General features: G+C 39.6%; 1 protein-coding gene across 1 annotated transcript in view; it reads left to right on the top strand.

Annotated features, from left to right (window-relative positions):
- Positions 1-222: 222 nt before the first annotated feature.
- Positions 223-14578, top strand: part of TAFA5 (TAFA chemokine like family member 5) — a 149369-nt gene continuing 135013 nt past the window's right edge. The window contains exon 1 of the mRNA XM_039379286.1: positions 223-1430. Coding sequence (XP_039235220.1) covers positions 1319-1430 — 112 coding nt within the window. The 5' untranslated portion in view covers positions 223-1318. The remainder of the gene's footprint in view (positions 1431-14578) is intronic.

Here is a 14578-nt window from a genome sequence, read left to right as displayed (position 1 = left end):
ACTGCCCCCGCTCCCTTCCCCGCTCGGCGGCTCCCGGGAGGCCGTGGGCAGACGCTGGGGGCCGGACCCTGCTCTGCCCCCGCTGAGCCACAGGGCTCGCCCTCCTGCCCTTCGGCAGCCCCAGCTCCCACCGCCTGCCCCTCAGGGCCGGGAGCCGCCGCTGCGGGAACAGTCCCCCCGCGGTCCCTCCCTCCCCACACCCGCCGGGCGCGGCACCGCCCCGCGAGCAGGGGAGCGGGGCCGGAGCGGGGCCGGAGCGGGGCCGGGGGCGATGCGGGCCCCGGTGCGGGAGCCCTCCTCCGGCGGGGACACGCTGGCGGAGCGGAGCGGAGCAGGGGAAGGACTGCTGTGCTCCGAGCGCTGTGCACCTGTGGGCGTGACCGCCGGCCCCCTCCTCCTCCTCCTGCTTCTGGTTACTTGAAGGGCCGGCGCCGCTGTAGCGGCAGAACCTGAGAGCAGAGCGGGCGGCGCACGGAGAGGAGAAAACCTGCCACCGCGACCCTCCACCTGAAGTGTCCCGGCCGCCTCTCGCCCCGTCGAGCCGCAGGACCGGCTGGGAGGGGAGCTCAGGCCGGACTGGGTGGGGGGGACGGGGCTGTCCGGCTCCGCCGCTGCTCTCGGCAGCTGGCGGGCACCGTCGCCCCCCGCTCCCCCGCGGGCGCTGCGCTGGAGCGCGGATCGCCCTCGCCCCGCGGAACTGCCCGGCCCAGCCCTGCCCCGCGGGCGGGCGGCGGTGGCCCCGGTCTGCCCTCGCCCCTCGGTGCCGGCGGCCCCCGCGGACATGCTGCCCTGCGCTGGGCGGCGGCGACGCCCTGAGCGGGGGTCGCCCTAGAGCGGCGGGCGGGCGGGGGAGGCCCCGCGTCAGCACCGCCAGGGCCCGCACCCACCGGCGGGGGCTGCCCCGGGGAGCGGAGAGGCGGGGGAGAGGACAACAAGCGGAACAACTTCTGCAAATTAAAAAAGGAAAGGAGAGGGGAAAGAAAGTAAAAAGAGGGTCGTTCGTGGGACATCTTCGAAGCTCAGCAGCCCGCGTGGCGTCCAAGCCGCAGTGAAACCCTCCGCGCCAGTGAATCCCACCACAGTGACAAGAAGAAAGCTGGCAGTGGCCACTGCGCCCAAGTATCGCAGGTGTTAGAGTCGTCTTGGCTTTCTGGCTGGAAGATGATTCCTGCAACAGAACCATGTTGCTGATGATAAACCGCAGGGTCGTTGGAAGATGCCTTCCTTGAGGATTACACCTGGAGAAAGCCCATCAGTCAAGGGGAGAGCTGGCTGGTGAAACTGTCTGACTTTCCCCCCCACCGGGGAAGTGGCTTCAATGGCTCCATCTCCCAGGAGAAGCAGTAGGAAAGATGCCAACACCTTGCCAAGCATGTCTTCAACTTTCTGGGCTATCATGATCCTGGCCAGTCTCCTAATCGCTTACTGCAGTAAGTACATATTTGTTGTGGTGCGTTTGCTGGGCATAGGTCTACGCCCTTCCCACCTGAGGTAATGCTTCTGGCAAAGGCCAAACTCTGAAGCTGGCAGGCATAGGTACTTTGTCTTAGACTTGCCCCTCAACACGTCTCTCCTCAGTCCCTTATGGTAAAGCAGTTAGACCAATACTTTAATACTGCTGCTTCTCAGGAGAATGAGATGTCCTTAGGTTGTAGATGTGGCATTTCCAGTCCAAACAGTAACATCTCTTGGATTTTAGAAACAAACTTTGTAGCGGTAGTAACTGTGATCCACTGTTCACTGTTTATTATCAGATGTTACCAGATTTCTCCCCGACTGCTCTCTCCATGTACACACTCTCCTAACTCCATCCATCGTCCATGAAAAGGAGCTGTTTTGTTTATATTCATCCTTTTAGGAAGCAAAAACTTAATCAAGTGAGAGGTGTCAGCATCCCTGGGATCATATGGGATTCTGTGACTGAAATTCCATTGGAACAAACCCTGCCACTTCCTTGGCATGTCCTCAGCAGTTTAGTTCGTTTTGTCAGTTTCAGAGCTTCATCTCAGGCTATCAGAGTTTTGTATATTTTTTTTCAGGCTTGATAGATTGTCGATTAATCGCATTGAGTTGTGGATAAGGTATCTATAAGAATCAAGTACATAATACTTTTAAAGGTCTATTTTTTCCAGGTTTTTTTTGTTTGTTTGTTTTGCTCTTGGCAAGAATCATTTTCAAGCAGTTAAATAATGTAAATAGAGTTAATGCCCATGCTTCTATTGAATGCAAGTTAGTCCATAGTATCAGAGTGGGAAAGCTTCAAAGGGAATAGACAAAACTGTTTCTATGCAATAATAAAAAAATATGTAATTTATCAGGAGAGACCTGCACAGCTTTGCCAAAATGAATCTACAGTGTATTTTCCCAACCTAAGATGAAGAGGTCTGTAATTTACCTATGGTATGTATTCATTTCATTAGCTGTCACATAAAAGATTTTGTAGACTTGTCTTGTTGAGCTGTAATAGGTGTAGGTTATGATGAATAGGAAATAGATGCTGTTTTCCAGGAGCATACTGCTGCATTTCTTAACCCTATATTCCATTCCCTCCAACTATATTATATTCACATTTCTCTGTGTGTTTTGTTTTGGTTCTTTTTTCTGAAACAAAATTTTAATTGGTTAAGAGAACCTGTAATTCACTTTTATTTGCATGTTACAAGGACTCTTCATACTGGTGACAGTGTAAATGGCTTATATTTTGTAATTATTTTTTAATTTAGCACATTTTGCATTACACTTCTCATTAAAAAAATCACATTAAAGTGGCCACACTTTTAAATAATAATATAATTTTGTTCATAATGCCATATTCAATCTCTTAATATAGAGGATATACTAAACAACATAGTGAGATTTAAAAGAATTTATGTGTATGCTGGGAGTGCATATTACAGGATGAGTAGTTCAAGTGTAAAGGGAATTCATCTGGATGTTAGTAATAAGAAATATTTTATTAAGTTTGTGCTAGAAATGCCTGGAGAGTCCCAGACTTTTTATGAGACGATGTGAGTTCTTCTCTGCATATATTTTCTATTAGCATGGCCTCAGAAAGAGTTAACCATAAACTCTGACACTTAAAAACATTTTATGTTCAGCAGTGAGAGGTTTGACAACGTTTTGTTCTAAGGAATGAAGTTGTCCCTTTGAATTATTACATATTGTGCATTGTTTATTTTTTGCATTGTTTACTGATGCTGTACAATACAAATGTTGGCTGATAATCTGAAGGCATTTTCTGGTGTGCTTAAGGGACCAGTTTTTGATTAGTTCTCTCAGCCAGCGTAGATGGTGTTCCTCAAACATGTAGTACGCTCTTCATTTCTTATAGCACTGAAAAGCATCATGCAGCTTAAAATATGCAGTGTCAAAACACTCTACCGTTTATGTAATGCTTCACTGATTTGACAACTGCAATTCCAAATGTTAATGAAGCACCATGAACGTTTTTTCTAGCAGTAATATTTGAAACATTGCAAAATATGGGTTTTGCTCTGTGGAAAGAGGGAAGGTGTTTAAAATCAAGATTAAAAAAAATGAAGCAGTTTCTAGCTAAAGTAGCACTTAAGATTTTATGAATTCTTTTAAAAATCAGCTAAAGTTTAACCAGACTTTTTTCATCTGATTCCTTTTTTGAAGAAAAGGATAACTGGGTGTGGAGGGAGACATGATTTTAAAAATGTTTTAAAAATAACAGGCTTGCCATATTTCTTAGAAAGTAAAAGGAAAGAAGTAAAAGGAAGGAACTTGACTGTGTAAGGTGTTCTATATTTTTCCACACACAATATATTCAGATATATGGAAGTATACCTATTTAAATTTCTGATATCAAGCAGCATTCATTCTGTAAAAAACAATAAAGGTGAATATATTATCAAACTAATTACACTAACCTCATATTGGATTCTCTCTCACTGTATCATTTTACTACAATCAATCTCTGCAGCTTCAAAAACAAAATTAGAACTTTTCCATTTTTCCATTTTTTTTTATAGCACTGTAAATAAAATTTTTGATCTACCTTGCTTATATCCATTTCTAAGCTGTTAGAATGACAAATCTTATTCCTGAATCAGTTATATGAACATTGCTTCTCCTTCTCCTCATTACTTTGTCAATCTTTGTTTCTGGAAATTGTTGTGCAATAGTCATCCCTATTACTGAGAGCAACCAGTGAACATGATACTCTGAGTTCCTCTTGCAGATATGCGTATTTATAAAGCATGTTCTGGGTGTACATGTACAGCCCATTAGGCTGTCATTTATACTTTAATGTCTGAAGCCCAATTATATTCCCATTGATGTGGTAAAATGATAAACTGATAATTTTTTCTTTCTTAAATGTTTAGATTATACTTAGGGATAGTGGCTCCATCCTATGGTCGAAGAGAAACCTGCATCAAATCAATTAAGTTAGTTGCTATAGTGATAAATATAATGCAATATTCTTCAACTGAAGAAAAATGGTCTAATTTGGTAGGCTCTCAACAGGAGAAGACAAAAATGAAGTAGTAGAAATAGGCTGTTTATGGTCCTTGGTGTCATCAACAAGGAGTTAGTTAGCTTACTTAGCAGAAGCATCAGTAAAAGAAAAAACACCCTCAGAAGGTTGTCCTGGTAGGGGGTGGCCACCTTCAATGACAATTTAGAATTAAAGGAGTTGTGACATTTTTGGATCCCAGACATGCCTCCCACATACTTGTTTAATGAACAGTAGTAGACCAGAGAGAAGTACCTACAGTGAATGCCTCACATTGTAAAGGTAAAATGAATTATTTTTTTCTTCTTTGTAACTGGAATATGCATTTTACCATGTTAGAAAGTTTGGTAAGAGTAAGGAAATCTTCTGTGGTATCACAGCTGCATGCTACATCAGGAATCTAAATAACATAGTTTTGATTCAGAAGTACTTTTTAGTGCATTTATTCGCTTGACTCTGCTGTATATACTGAGGAGCTTTTTATATGTAAATGGTAACTTTTTAAACAACATATGATTCAGCTTTTAGCAAAGTTGTGGCTGTTATGAGCTTTTGGTTTTCCTTATTTTATACTGTTTTGTAAGCAAAAGGAATAGATCATTAGAGCTCTATGCTGTTCTGTTAAGGTAATAATTCTAAGGCTGAGCAAATGGGTTTTTTTGAAAGGAACCAGCAAAACTGAATAGTACTTGGAAAATTGACCTTCTTGTTTTAAATACTGTGTATGGAAGAGAGCGGTATGAAGCCCAGAATTTATGCTGACTAAATGATGATAGTAGTAGGAAAAAAGAATATAAACCTCCAAAATGCAAAATATTTCCCGTAACTCTACAGTTCTGCATTGTTAGTACAAGTTGTTTCACAGTAAGAAGGAATGGAAAGAGGCAATCTCCTAATTCATTATTTCTTTTGCTGTCAGAGTACAAAATAAGTACATTGTAATGATAGCATACTGGTAGGTTATATTAAATGGCTGATTCTGCAGCCTGCCATTTCAATCTGTGGAATTTGTTTAGCAGAAAAACCCCTTAGCATAAAAAAAAAAAGGTGTCTCAAAGATTTTATGTGGAACCATGCAAAATGCAAATAGTCCTGGTTTGGGCTGAGGTAGAGTTAGTTTTCTTCACAGTGACAAGTATGGGGCTGTGTTTTGTATTTGTGCTGCACACACCATTGATAATAATGAGATATTTTTGTTTCTACTGACCAGTGCTTATGCAGGGTCAAGGCCTTTTCTGCTTTTTGTACTGCCATGCTGATGAGACTGGGGCTGTATGGGAGGACACAGGTGGGACAGGTGACTCCAACTGACCAAAGGGATATTCATATGACATCAGGCTCGGTATATAAACTGGGGGAAGAAGGAGGAAGAGGGGGGAGGTTTGGAGTGATGGCATTTGTCTTCCTGAATAACTGTTACGTGTGATGGACTCCTGCTTCCCTGGGGATGGCTGAACACCTGCCTGCCCATGGGAATGGTGAATTAATTCCTTGCTTTGCTTTGCTTGCATGCACGGCTTTTGCTTTCCCTATTAAATCGTCTTTATCTCAACCAATGAGTTTTCTCACTTTACCCTTCTGATTCTCTCCCCGATCTCACTGGTGGGGGAGTGAGAGAGTGACTGTGTAGTGCTTGGCTGCTGGCTGGGGTTAAACCACAAGTTCTCATGAAAAATATTATATTGACTACACCTTAAATTGACATCCTGTTACACATTAGGTAGACACTGCTAATTTCAGAAATACCTTTTTGTTGTCCCGTTCTGGAACCGCTTTCTGTCTAGAAGACACACGCTATTATGGTCTCTAGGTCTTACTGTTCCGTTATGCTACTTGAGACTGCCAGCAGGGATGGTAACTAACTGTGACTGTCACCTGGACACCTCTCCAACAGGGGCTACCATATCATCATGCGTAGGCTGCTGAACAGCTGTTAGGTGGTAAATGGTCACTGCAAATTTATGTTGGATGCAAACAAGTCACTTCTGAATGAAAGCCTACAGCTCCTGTTACTGATCTTGTATCATTTCTGTTTTCAAAAATGAAAACCACAGATTTTTAAAATATTTTCTGCTGATCTGTAATTTTATTATGTTTTCCGCAAGAATTACTGTATTTTTCCCAAACTCTGCACACAGAATAAATGTGACATAGAAGCAACTGTCATTAGTCAAACCTTTCTTTCAGTCTACTTTATATATAGAAATGGAAAGCAATGCTTTTCTGACACTAAATAAGAAAAGCAAGATATTAAATCCTGTTTCTTTATGTAACATCCCAACTGCTCCCCTTGAAAATAGGTTCAGTTTTTGAGATAAAACCAGTGCTTTGCACTTAATGGCCTCTACCACATGCTACCTGTCAACATGAGTACCAAACTGACACTGAGATTGTCTCACTAGTTGTGTTGTAATCTGTCCAGATGATGTATTACATGGAAGTCATTGGCATCAACATACGAAATGTCTTCTTACCGCTTTTAATGTTGAATTCAACCCTTTAAGGATAAGTAAGCACCATTTTCAATTTCTGAAATGTGTTTGAATTCTGGTAACTCTTACTTCCATTGTGAGTATAACCAACTAATATAGATGGATATAATGGGAAACAGGTAGGAAGAGGAAACTGGAAGGAAATGGATATGTTAAATTAAATATATGGCAGAGGAGTATCCCATGTCTTTCAGGAGGATCAATAGGAGAGAGATTGAGACCTCTTTGACTTGCTTTTTTTTATGCGGTTTATGTAATGTGCTATATTTTTCTTACCATATACTATGAAACAGTATTGGGAGCATGGACTAGAGGCCCCCAGCTCCAGCTAAGTGTGTAAACAGAGGCTAGAATGGATTTTCCTTGACAGGAGTCCCATTAATCTTTTAGTCTTTGCTTAGTGACTGCACTGAAGAAGTAGTAGTAAGTCTTTAACTGAGATTAGCCCTTATGAGTGGGTATTTTCTCACTTACGCTTCTTTGCTAGAAGCAGAGTCTGAAATATCTCAGGTTTTAAGATGTAATTTAGTGCTTTCTTATAGAGTGCTCTAACTGTAAGTGTATTACATGAAAAACACACATAGACAGGTAGTCCAGCATCTGGCATGTCAATAATGTTTACTAGAGGTGTGCCTTGAATGTTATCAATAACTAAAAAATGCACTTGGATACTGAGCTGTGTACAGAAGTGTTAGATATATGGGCAAATCCAGATAGCTTTGATTAACGTCAGTCTTCCTGGTCTGCATATTCTTTTTTGCTAAATTCAAACCAGAATGTTTTCACACTTAGACTCGTGTTTGATCAGGTGTGCTGTTCGACTGTTGGACTGAGGATCTGTTTATTTTTTTCTCTGTTTAAGTTACACTCCTTTTTGCACAGATGGTTGGCCAGTTTGCTTATTGTAGATGTTCTAGGAAGTCATCTCTTCATGGATATGGTTTTATGTTAACCCTACAAATAGGACAATGTTATACCTATGCGAAAATATAGGGAATACTCCTCTGCCACATATTTAATTGAAAATACCCATTTCCTTCTAGTTTCCCTTCCTATCTGTTTCCCACTATATCCATCTATATCAGTGGTTATTCTTGCAATGGAAATAAGTTACCAGAATTGAAAATATATGGACCTTATTTAGACTATGTTTTCCAATATTTTTGGTATAGAGGTTTATTTCAAAGACTTTGTGCATGTTTTTCAAGGGACTTTCTTTGGCTAAAATGCGTGGAGTTTTGCATTCATGTGATGATCTTTTGATGTCCTCAAAACTGTGTGGCCTATTGTTTTGGTCTGTGTCTTTGGACATCTTTCTTCAAACACTTGATTGCTCTCAGATAATAAGAATGTATCTCATCTAATTCTGTGGTGAGGATTTTAACTTTTTTGGAGGAGTCTCTGAGCAGCAAGCCCTCTGGTTCTCTACTGAGTAACATCTAGTTACTCAATATCATCTGTGGTTTTGCAGATCTTAACACTTCTGTGCCTGTGGCGCAGTACAGCAATAAGGAAGTTTTTTTTAGAACAAAATGTTATTTGTTTTGCCAAATGGTATGCTGCTATTGGAGAAAACATGAGCTATGTGTAGAGAGACCTGTAGCTACTATTTTTCTGATTGTTACAATTCCCTTCAAGGCTGTACATTGGTGTGACTTATTTTAATTTTGATTTATTTTTTTTTTTAGTATTTTTAACTCATAGAATTGTAGAATGGTTTGTGATGGAAGGGACCTTTCAGCTAGTTCCAAACCTCCTGCCATGGACAAGAACACCTGCCACTAGATCAGATTGCTCAAAGCCCCATCTAGCCTGGTCTTGAACACTTGCAGGGATGGGGCACCCACAGCTTTTCTGAGCAACCTGTTCCAGTGCCCCAACACTCTCACAGTAAAGAATTTCATCCTAATATCTAATCTAAACCTCTCCTCTTTTCAATTTGAAGGCATTAGCCCTTCTAAACATTACCCTTTGTCCTATTGCTACCAGCCATTGTAGATGATCCCTCTGCTGAACTGCCTTATTCTCTTGCAGCCCAAGTTAACACATGCCTGTATCTGACCCTTGTCTTTAAGAGTCCTCCACCACTGGCATCTCCTGTTCTTCCAACGAGAGAGGGTAGGATCTTAGGATGATTTTAGGATCACATACCTTATGTAATAAAGCATCCTTCTGCCTCTGCCTGTGACTGAAAGTAGCAATTTATGCTATGACCCCATTGTTGGTGTTTTGAAGGTCCGTAACTGGGACTGTCTCTGGTGTTGTTTTGTGTCGAGGTTAATTCCAGAACATAGTTAACAGGTGTGTTCTATTTGTATCTTCTGTACCAAAAACTGAGTAAAACCCCAATACAGAATGCCTAGGAAATTGGTAACATTTCAAACTGCAAGTTATGTTGGTTGGGTTAATTCCTGTTTTTTCATCCACTGTAGGGAAGAATTGTACTGATGAAATGTATTTAAGCATAGCTGTAGAACCTGCTGGTTCTGGTATGCATCATCTGAGAGAAGGGTCCTTAATTCTTACAGATATGAGAAATCACTACATATGAAAAAGAAATTCTGTGTTCTAATGTCTAATGAAAAGTAAATGGGAATTCTTATTGCGTTCTTGTTAATCCTACTATAATTTATGGTGGATTTTACCTTTGCTCTTGGAAGTCTTTTTTTTTTTTTTTTTTTTTTAGCTTAGAACTCTGATCTTGACAAATGTGTTCTAAGAGATGACACACTGATAAATTGAGATACTGTTAACCTGAAATACCTCATCACTTTCTGAGATGTCAGTATTCCTTTCAGCATATTCCTTTTTTTCCATTGAACTAGACCAGTGCAAAGTTTGACAGAACATCTTAGCCAGATGACAGCAGTGGGCTTAAGCTAAACTGTTACACTGTTCAAGTGGTTTGATTGCAAGCAGAAATGTCAAAATGCTGTGGGAACAGTGACTTCTGGCACCACTTCTGGCAGACCCAGAGAGAGCCCACAAAAATGGTCAGGGGGCTGGAGCACTTCTGTTATGAAGACCAACAGAGAGACTTGGGATTATTCAGCCTAGAGAAGGAAAGGCTCTGGAAAGACCTTGCAATATATGAAGGGGGCTTATAAGAAAGATGGAGGGAGACATTTTACAAAAGCCTGTAGTGACAGGACAAAGGACAATGGTTTTAAACTGGAAGAGGGTACATTCCTGTTGGATATAAGGAAGAAATTCTTTACTGTGAGGGTGGCGAGTTGCCCAGAGAAGCTGTGGGTGCCCTATCCCTGAAAGTGTTCAAGACCAGGCTGGATGGGGCTCTGAGCAACCTGGTCTAGTGGGGGGTGTCCCTGTGCATAACAGGGGAGTTGGACTAAATAGTCTTTAAAGGTCCCTTCCAACCCAAACCAATCTATGACTTTTGTTCTCTTGCTTTAAATTAAACTAAGTACAAGCATAACAAGCATGAAAGGTTACCTGTTACTGTTAACATTCTCTAGTGTTACTGAAAGAGTTCACCAGTTTCTCATTTTTTGAACCAAAATGAACCTTCTATCCAGTTATACCTTAGAGAGACACTTTTCTTTTGTGCAACCTAAAAGAAATGTGACTCCTTCTATTATTTTTTTGTACACTGAAAAAATTCCAAAGTAGTTCTATATAAAGGCATAAATAATAAAAAAATAAAAAATATTTTCTGAATTGAATTAATGTTATAATCTGAGTTAATATTACAAATAATTTTATTGAAAAATATCAGAAAGGTGTTCCAGAGCTTTCTAAGTATCTACAGTCAGTAGTGCTTTATTGAACATTATTTTTAAGATGAGACTATATATGGTTTTGATGTATATATGTGCTCAGTAAAACCCACATCAATATTTAAAATAAAACTAAGAGGCTTTAAAATTTGTAATCACTGAGTGTTTCTTAAAGGCAATAATTTCCCTGAAATTACCTGCTATAAAGCATTTGACCTAACATGTCTTTGTATAGCCTAATACCTGGAATAATGATTCTTTTAAGATATCGTTTTAAGGAATTTTCAGAGATGTTTTCTTTTTAAGTTATCTCCAACTGTAAAACAAACAAACAAACAAAACCAGCAAAACCAAATATATATGTTCTGGAACTCAGATCCAGATAGATTAAAAGAAACATCTGAGAAATAGTCTCAGTTTCATGTGAACAGGACTGGTCTTTCCTTACTTTAGATTTCTGCAGTATAGTCATCTATATTTACCGTAATCTCATTGTAAAGTCAGTGGAAACATAGACATTTTTACAATGCAGTTCATGTGACCTCTTTTAGATACATGATGTAGTTTGAGGTAACTTGTGCTGCAGAAGTGCTTGTCTTCGTTGACTATAAGGCAGGTTGGACAACTTACTAAGATTTTAACATACATGTTATCACATTAATCCAGTCCTTCATTAAAACATCTTTAGAATGCTGCTTATTTTATTTTCATTTCAAGTAACTGATTCAGAATTTCTGTACGGAAGAAAAAAACATAGAAAAATGGGCTTGTGGTACAGATTAATTAAGACTGTAGGTCAAGATATTGAACAACTGCAGCAAAGGATTTGTACAATTTGAGGGATGTAGTTGGCATAAATTACTGGGATCTTTGGAAAACATCTTTGCAAAACAGCTTGTGTCTCGAATATTTTTTGCAATGTGTTTTGTCTTACTATAAAGTCTCTAGTTTCTTTGTCAGTATTACCACTCAAAAAATGCTGTCTTTCCCCCAAAAGTTGGAAACTAGGTGAATTTTCAAGGACTGTATCAAAGGTTATCAGCTTTACCATTCTTTTTTGTTCATTTTTTAAGCCTCTTCCATATGGAACAATATTGAACACGTTCCCCATGCAACCTTTTATAGTGTGATTAAAACATTTGAATAACCTTTATCTACTACTGATTTAGGTAAGGAAAGGTTTAAATGTGAACAATGTATATAAGAAGCATAAGGGGCAAAGAAGACTAGAAATACTTGCCTTGAATATAAAACCAGGTACAAAGTGCATTGAGCGTTGAAGTGCCACCCCCTTGACTTCTGCTCTTCCTTCTCCCTCACCTGGAAAATAAAAGCTATGTATCAAAATGTTCATGTTATGTGGTTATTTTTGGGAGGATATTGGGTTTTATGACCCGAGATGTTCCCCCAGTTCTACATTCTTCACTGTGAGTGCTATTTTTACAGTTCTTTTCATCTGGAGAGATTTGTTGCCTTCAATACCTCATTCTTTTATCAATATGTTTTTGTTCAAGGAATATATTGCTTTTCACCTTTTTCCAGAGTATATGTCTTCATGGACATTCTGTCTTAAAGCTGACCAATTCTGATTGTGCTGCCTGTGTTACTGGGGAGCTCTACCTCGATCCCGTCTACAAATGTAATTATTTTCTATTATAATCTTCTTTAGAATGCCTTAATTGTTGAGTTTTAGGAATGATATTTTCCAGTTTAGTAATCCCACTTAAAAAACCTACATGCTGCTCCCCCTTCTCTCCCCTTCAACTGGAGGCACAGAAGACAAAGATCATGGGTTGAGGTAAGAAAAATTTGCTGCAAACAACTGTGAAATAAGAAAATAAACAGTAGCAGCAACAATATGAATAACAAAAAAGTATAAAAGAGAGTGTGATTTACATGCAAAAGTTCTCCCTGTGGACCCTGCGACAATAAACAATCCGGGATACTCTACCCACCATGTGTTCTTGACCAGAAGGAACGCCTTCTCCCTGCCAGAGTCCCTTTCTCCTGCCCTAGCAATGAGCTGAGGTGGTAAAGAATAACCTCTGTGTCCTCTGCACCACCTCCTGGCTACTGCAAAAAAATTAACCCTGTCCTGGCCAAAACCAGAACATTATTGAAGAAAGTTTTTAACATTTATGGTATTAGAAGGGCTTCCTTTCCCAGTGTTTTTGCAGAGTTCTATGAAGTGCTGCTGTGAACTCCTAGGATGATAAGTTGCATGAACTGCCAGTTGTAATTACAATAAATGGAGTTCGAGTATTTCGGATATAATTTCGTTGAATTCGTTTAAAAACAATTTATAATACTTGAGGTGGTGACATTTCAAAAGCATTTCCTATGAAACAGCTTAATGCTTATTTTTTTCCATTCTGACATTTGATGGCAATGTAGGTATACCAGTATATTCTTTGGCACAAATATTACACTGACTTCATAAGATTGACATTGTATACAGAATATGGAATATTAAAATTCATTGTCTCATGTTTTCTCAGGTAATTCATCTTTTTATAGAGGAAAAGGATGTCCTTTAGAATCCTCTATTTCGCAGAGTGAAGCACTATTTTCCTCTTGGTATTTTAATACCAGCACAGATGCAAAATCAAATGAACCACCTACCTGTCTCATTTTTTTAGTTAATTCCCTGAATTTTTTTTGTCTCCGTCAGAGACCAAATATGTAGAACTCAAGAAAACATCTCCTATGTTATCTTATTAGAGCACATTCCCAATATATTTCACTGCCTTTTCTTTCACTCTTTGTAATAACTGATAACCATTTCCTTCCTGAGAGCTTCTTTTAGAATTTAGTGCTTGGTGTTGCCATACAGTCCCAGTATTAATTTTCTATATTTCTATATTTTTCAGTTTTACTTTCTTATTTTTCTTATCTAAGGTCAGGTGAATTGACCCTACTGTTTGTCTTGCCACTTCATGAAGTGCTTTTCTGTTATTTGGTATGACAGGAACAGCTATGTGAATCACAGTTTGCCAGTGATTTCTCAGACAAATTGACTTGACACATGTGTAGAGACTTTTTCTCCCAACTGCTAGATCTGCAGAGATTTGAGAATTGGGCTTTTTTTGTGTTTTGTTTCTTTTTTTCCCCTGCATCAAGTTCTCTGAGCCCAATTATAAACTCTGTGATATAGCGTACTGTAGGCTTGAGTGTAAGTACCTTATTAGAACTTAGTAAATTGGCAGTGTGCAGAAAATATAATACATCTAAAATTAGAGTTTAAGTTTTCTTCTGCCATTTTCAATTATTTTGAAAGTATATTAAGCAATAGATATGATTATGCTCAGAGGGTGAGAACTGAAGTGCTGAGAAAAAATATGCTTTCAGTTTCAGTGCATGTAATTTGAACAAACCTTTTAAGTTGCCAAAATGCTGGAGAGCCTTGGTGGATATGATGGTTATATATCCTTTGTCATGACAAGGGCATCTAAGTTTCAGATGCATATCAATATTACTGAGGTCCTGCATGTTTTGTGTGACAAAAGACATCTATCTTGAAAGTGGGTGTCAGGAAGAGGGTATCTGAGCTAGTTGGTTTTGGTCTTTGTTAGAAAGTGATGGTGACATAAAGCATATGGAAAGAAAATTCCAGAGCTCTTCTGTAATGTCAAAGAGTAATGCTTCAGAAGTAGGCTTTTGACCAATTTCATGTTCTTTGCTTTCTGATTTACTCCTCTCAGTGTATATTTCTATAAATGCACATATTTATTCTCTCAATATATCACTGTAGCTGAACTTAAGTGATCAAAATATAACTTTTTTTCCCCCACATCTCTAAATTTGCTCTTTCCCCCCACACCCCAGAAGATCAGACATTTTGCCATGAGTTTGATTTGGTTTTGTTGTTG

Source organism: Pipra filicauda, unplaced genomic scaffold (genome assembly GCF_003945595.2).
Source record: "Pipra filicauda isolate LSUMZ 115617 unplaced genomic scaffold, ASM394559v2 scaffold162_size1660881_pilon, whole genome shotgun sequence".
NCBI lineage: Eukaryota > Metazoa > Chordata > Aves > Passeriformes > Pipridae > Pipra > Pipra filicauda.
The sequence above is the reverse complement of the archived record's forward strand: the minus strand, read 5'-3'. Positions and strand labels throughout refer to the sequence as shown.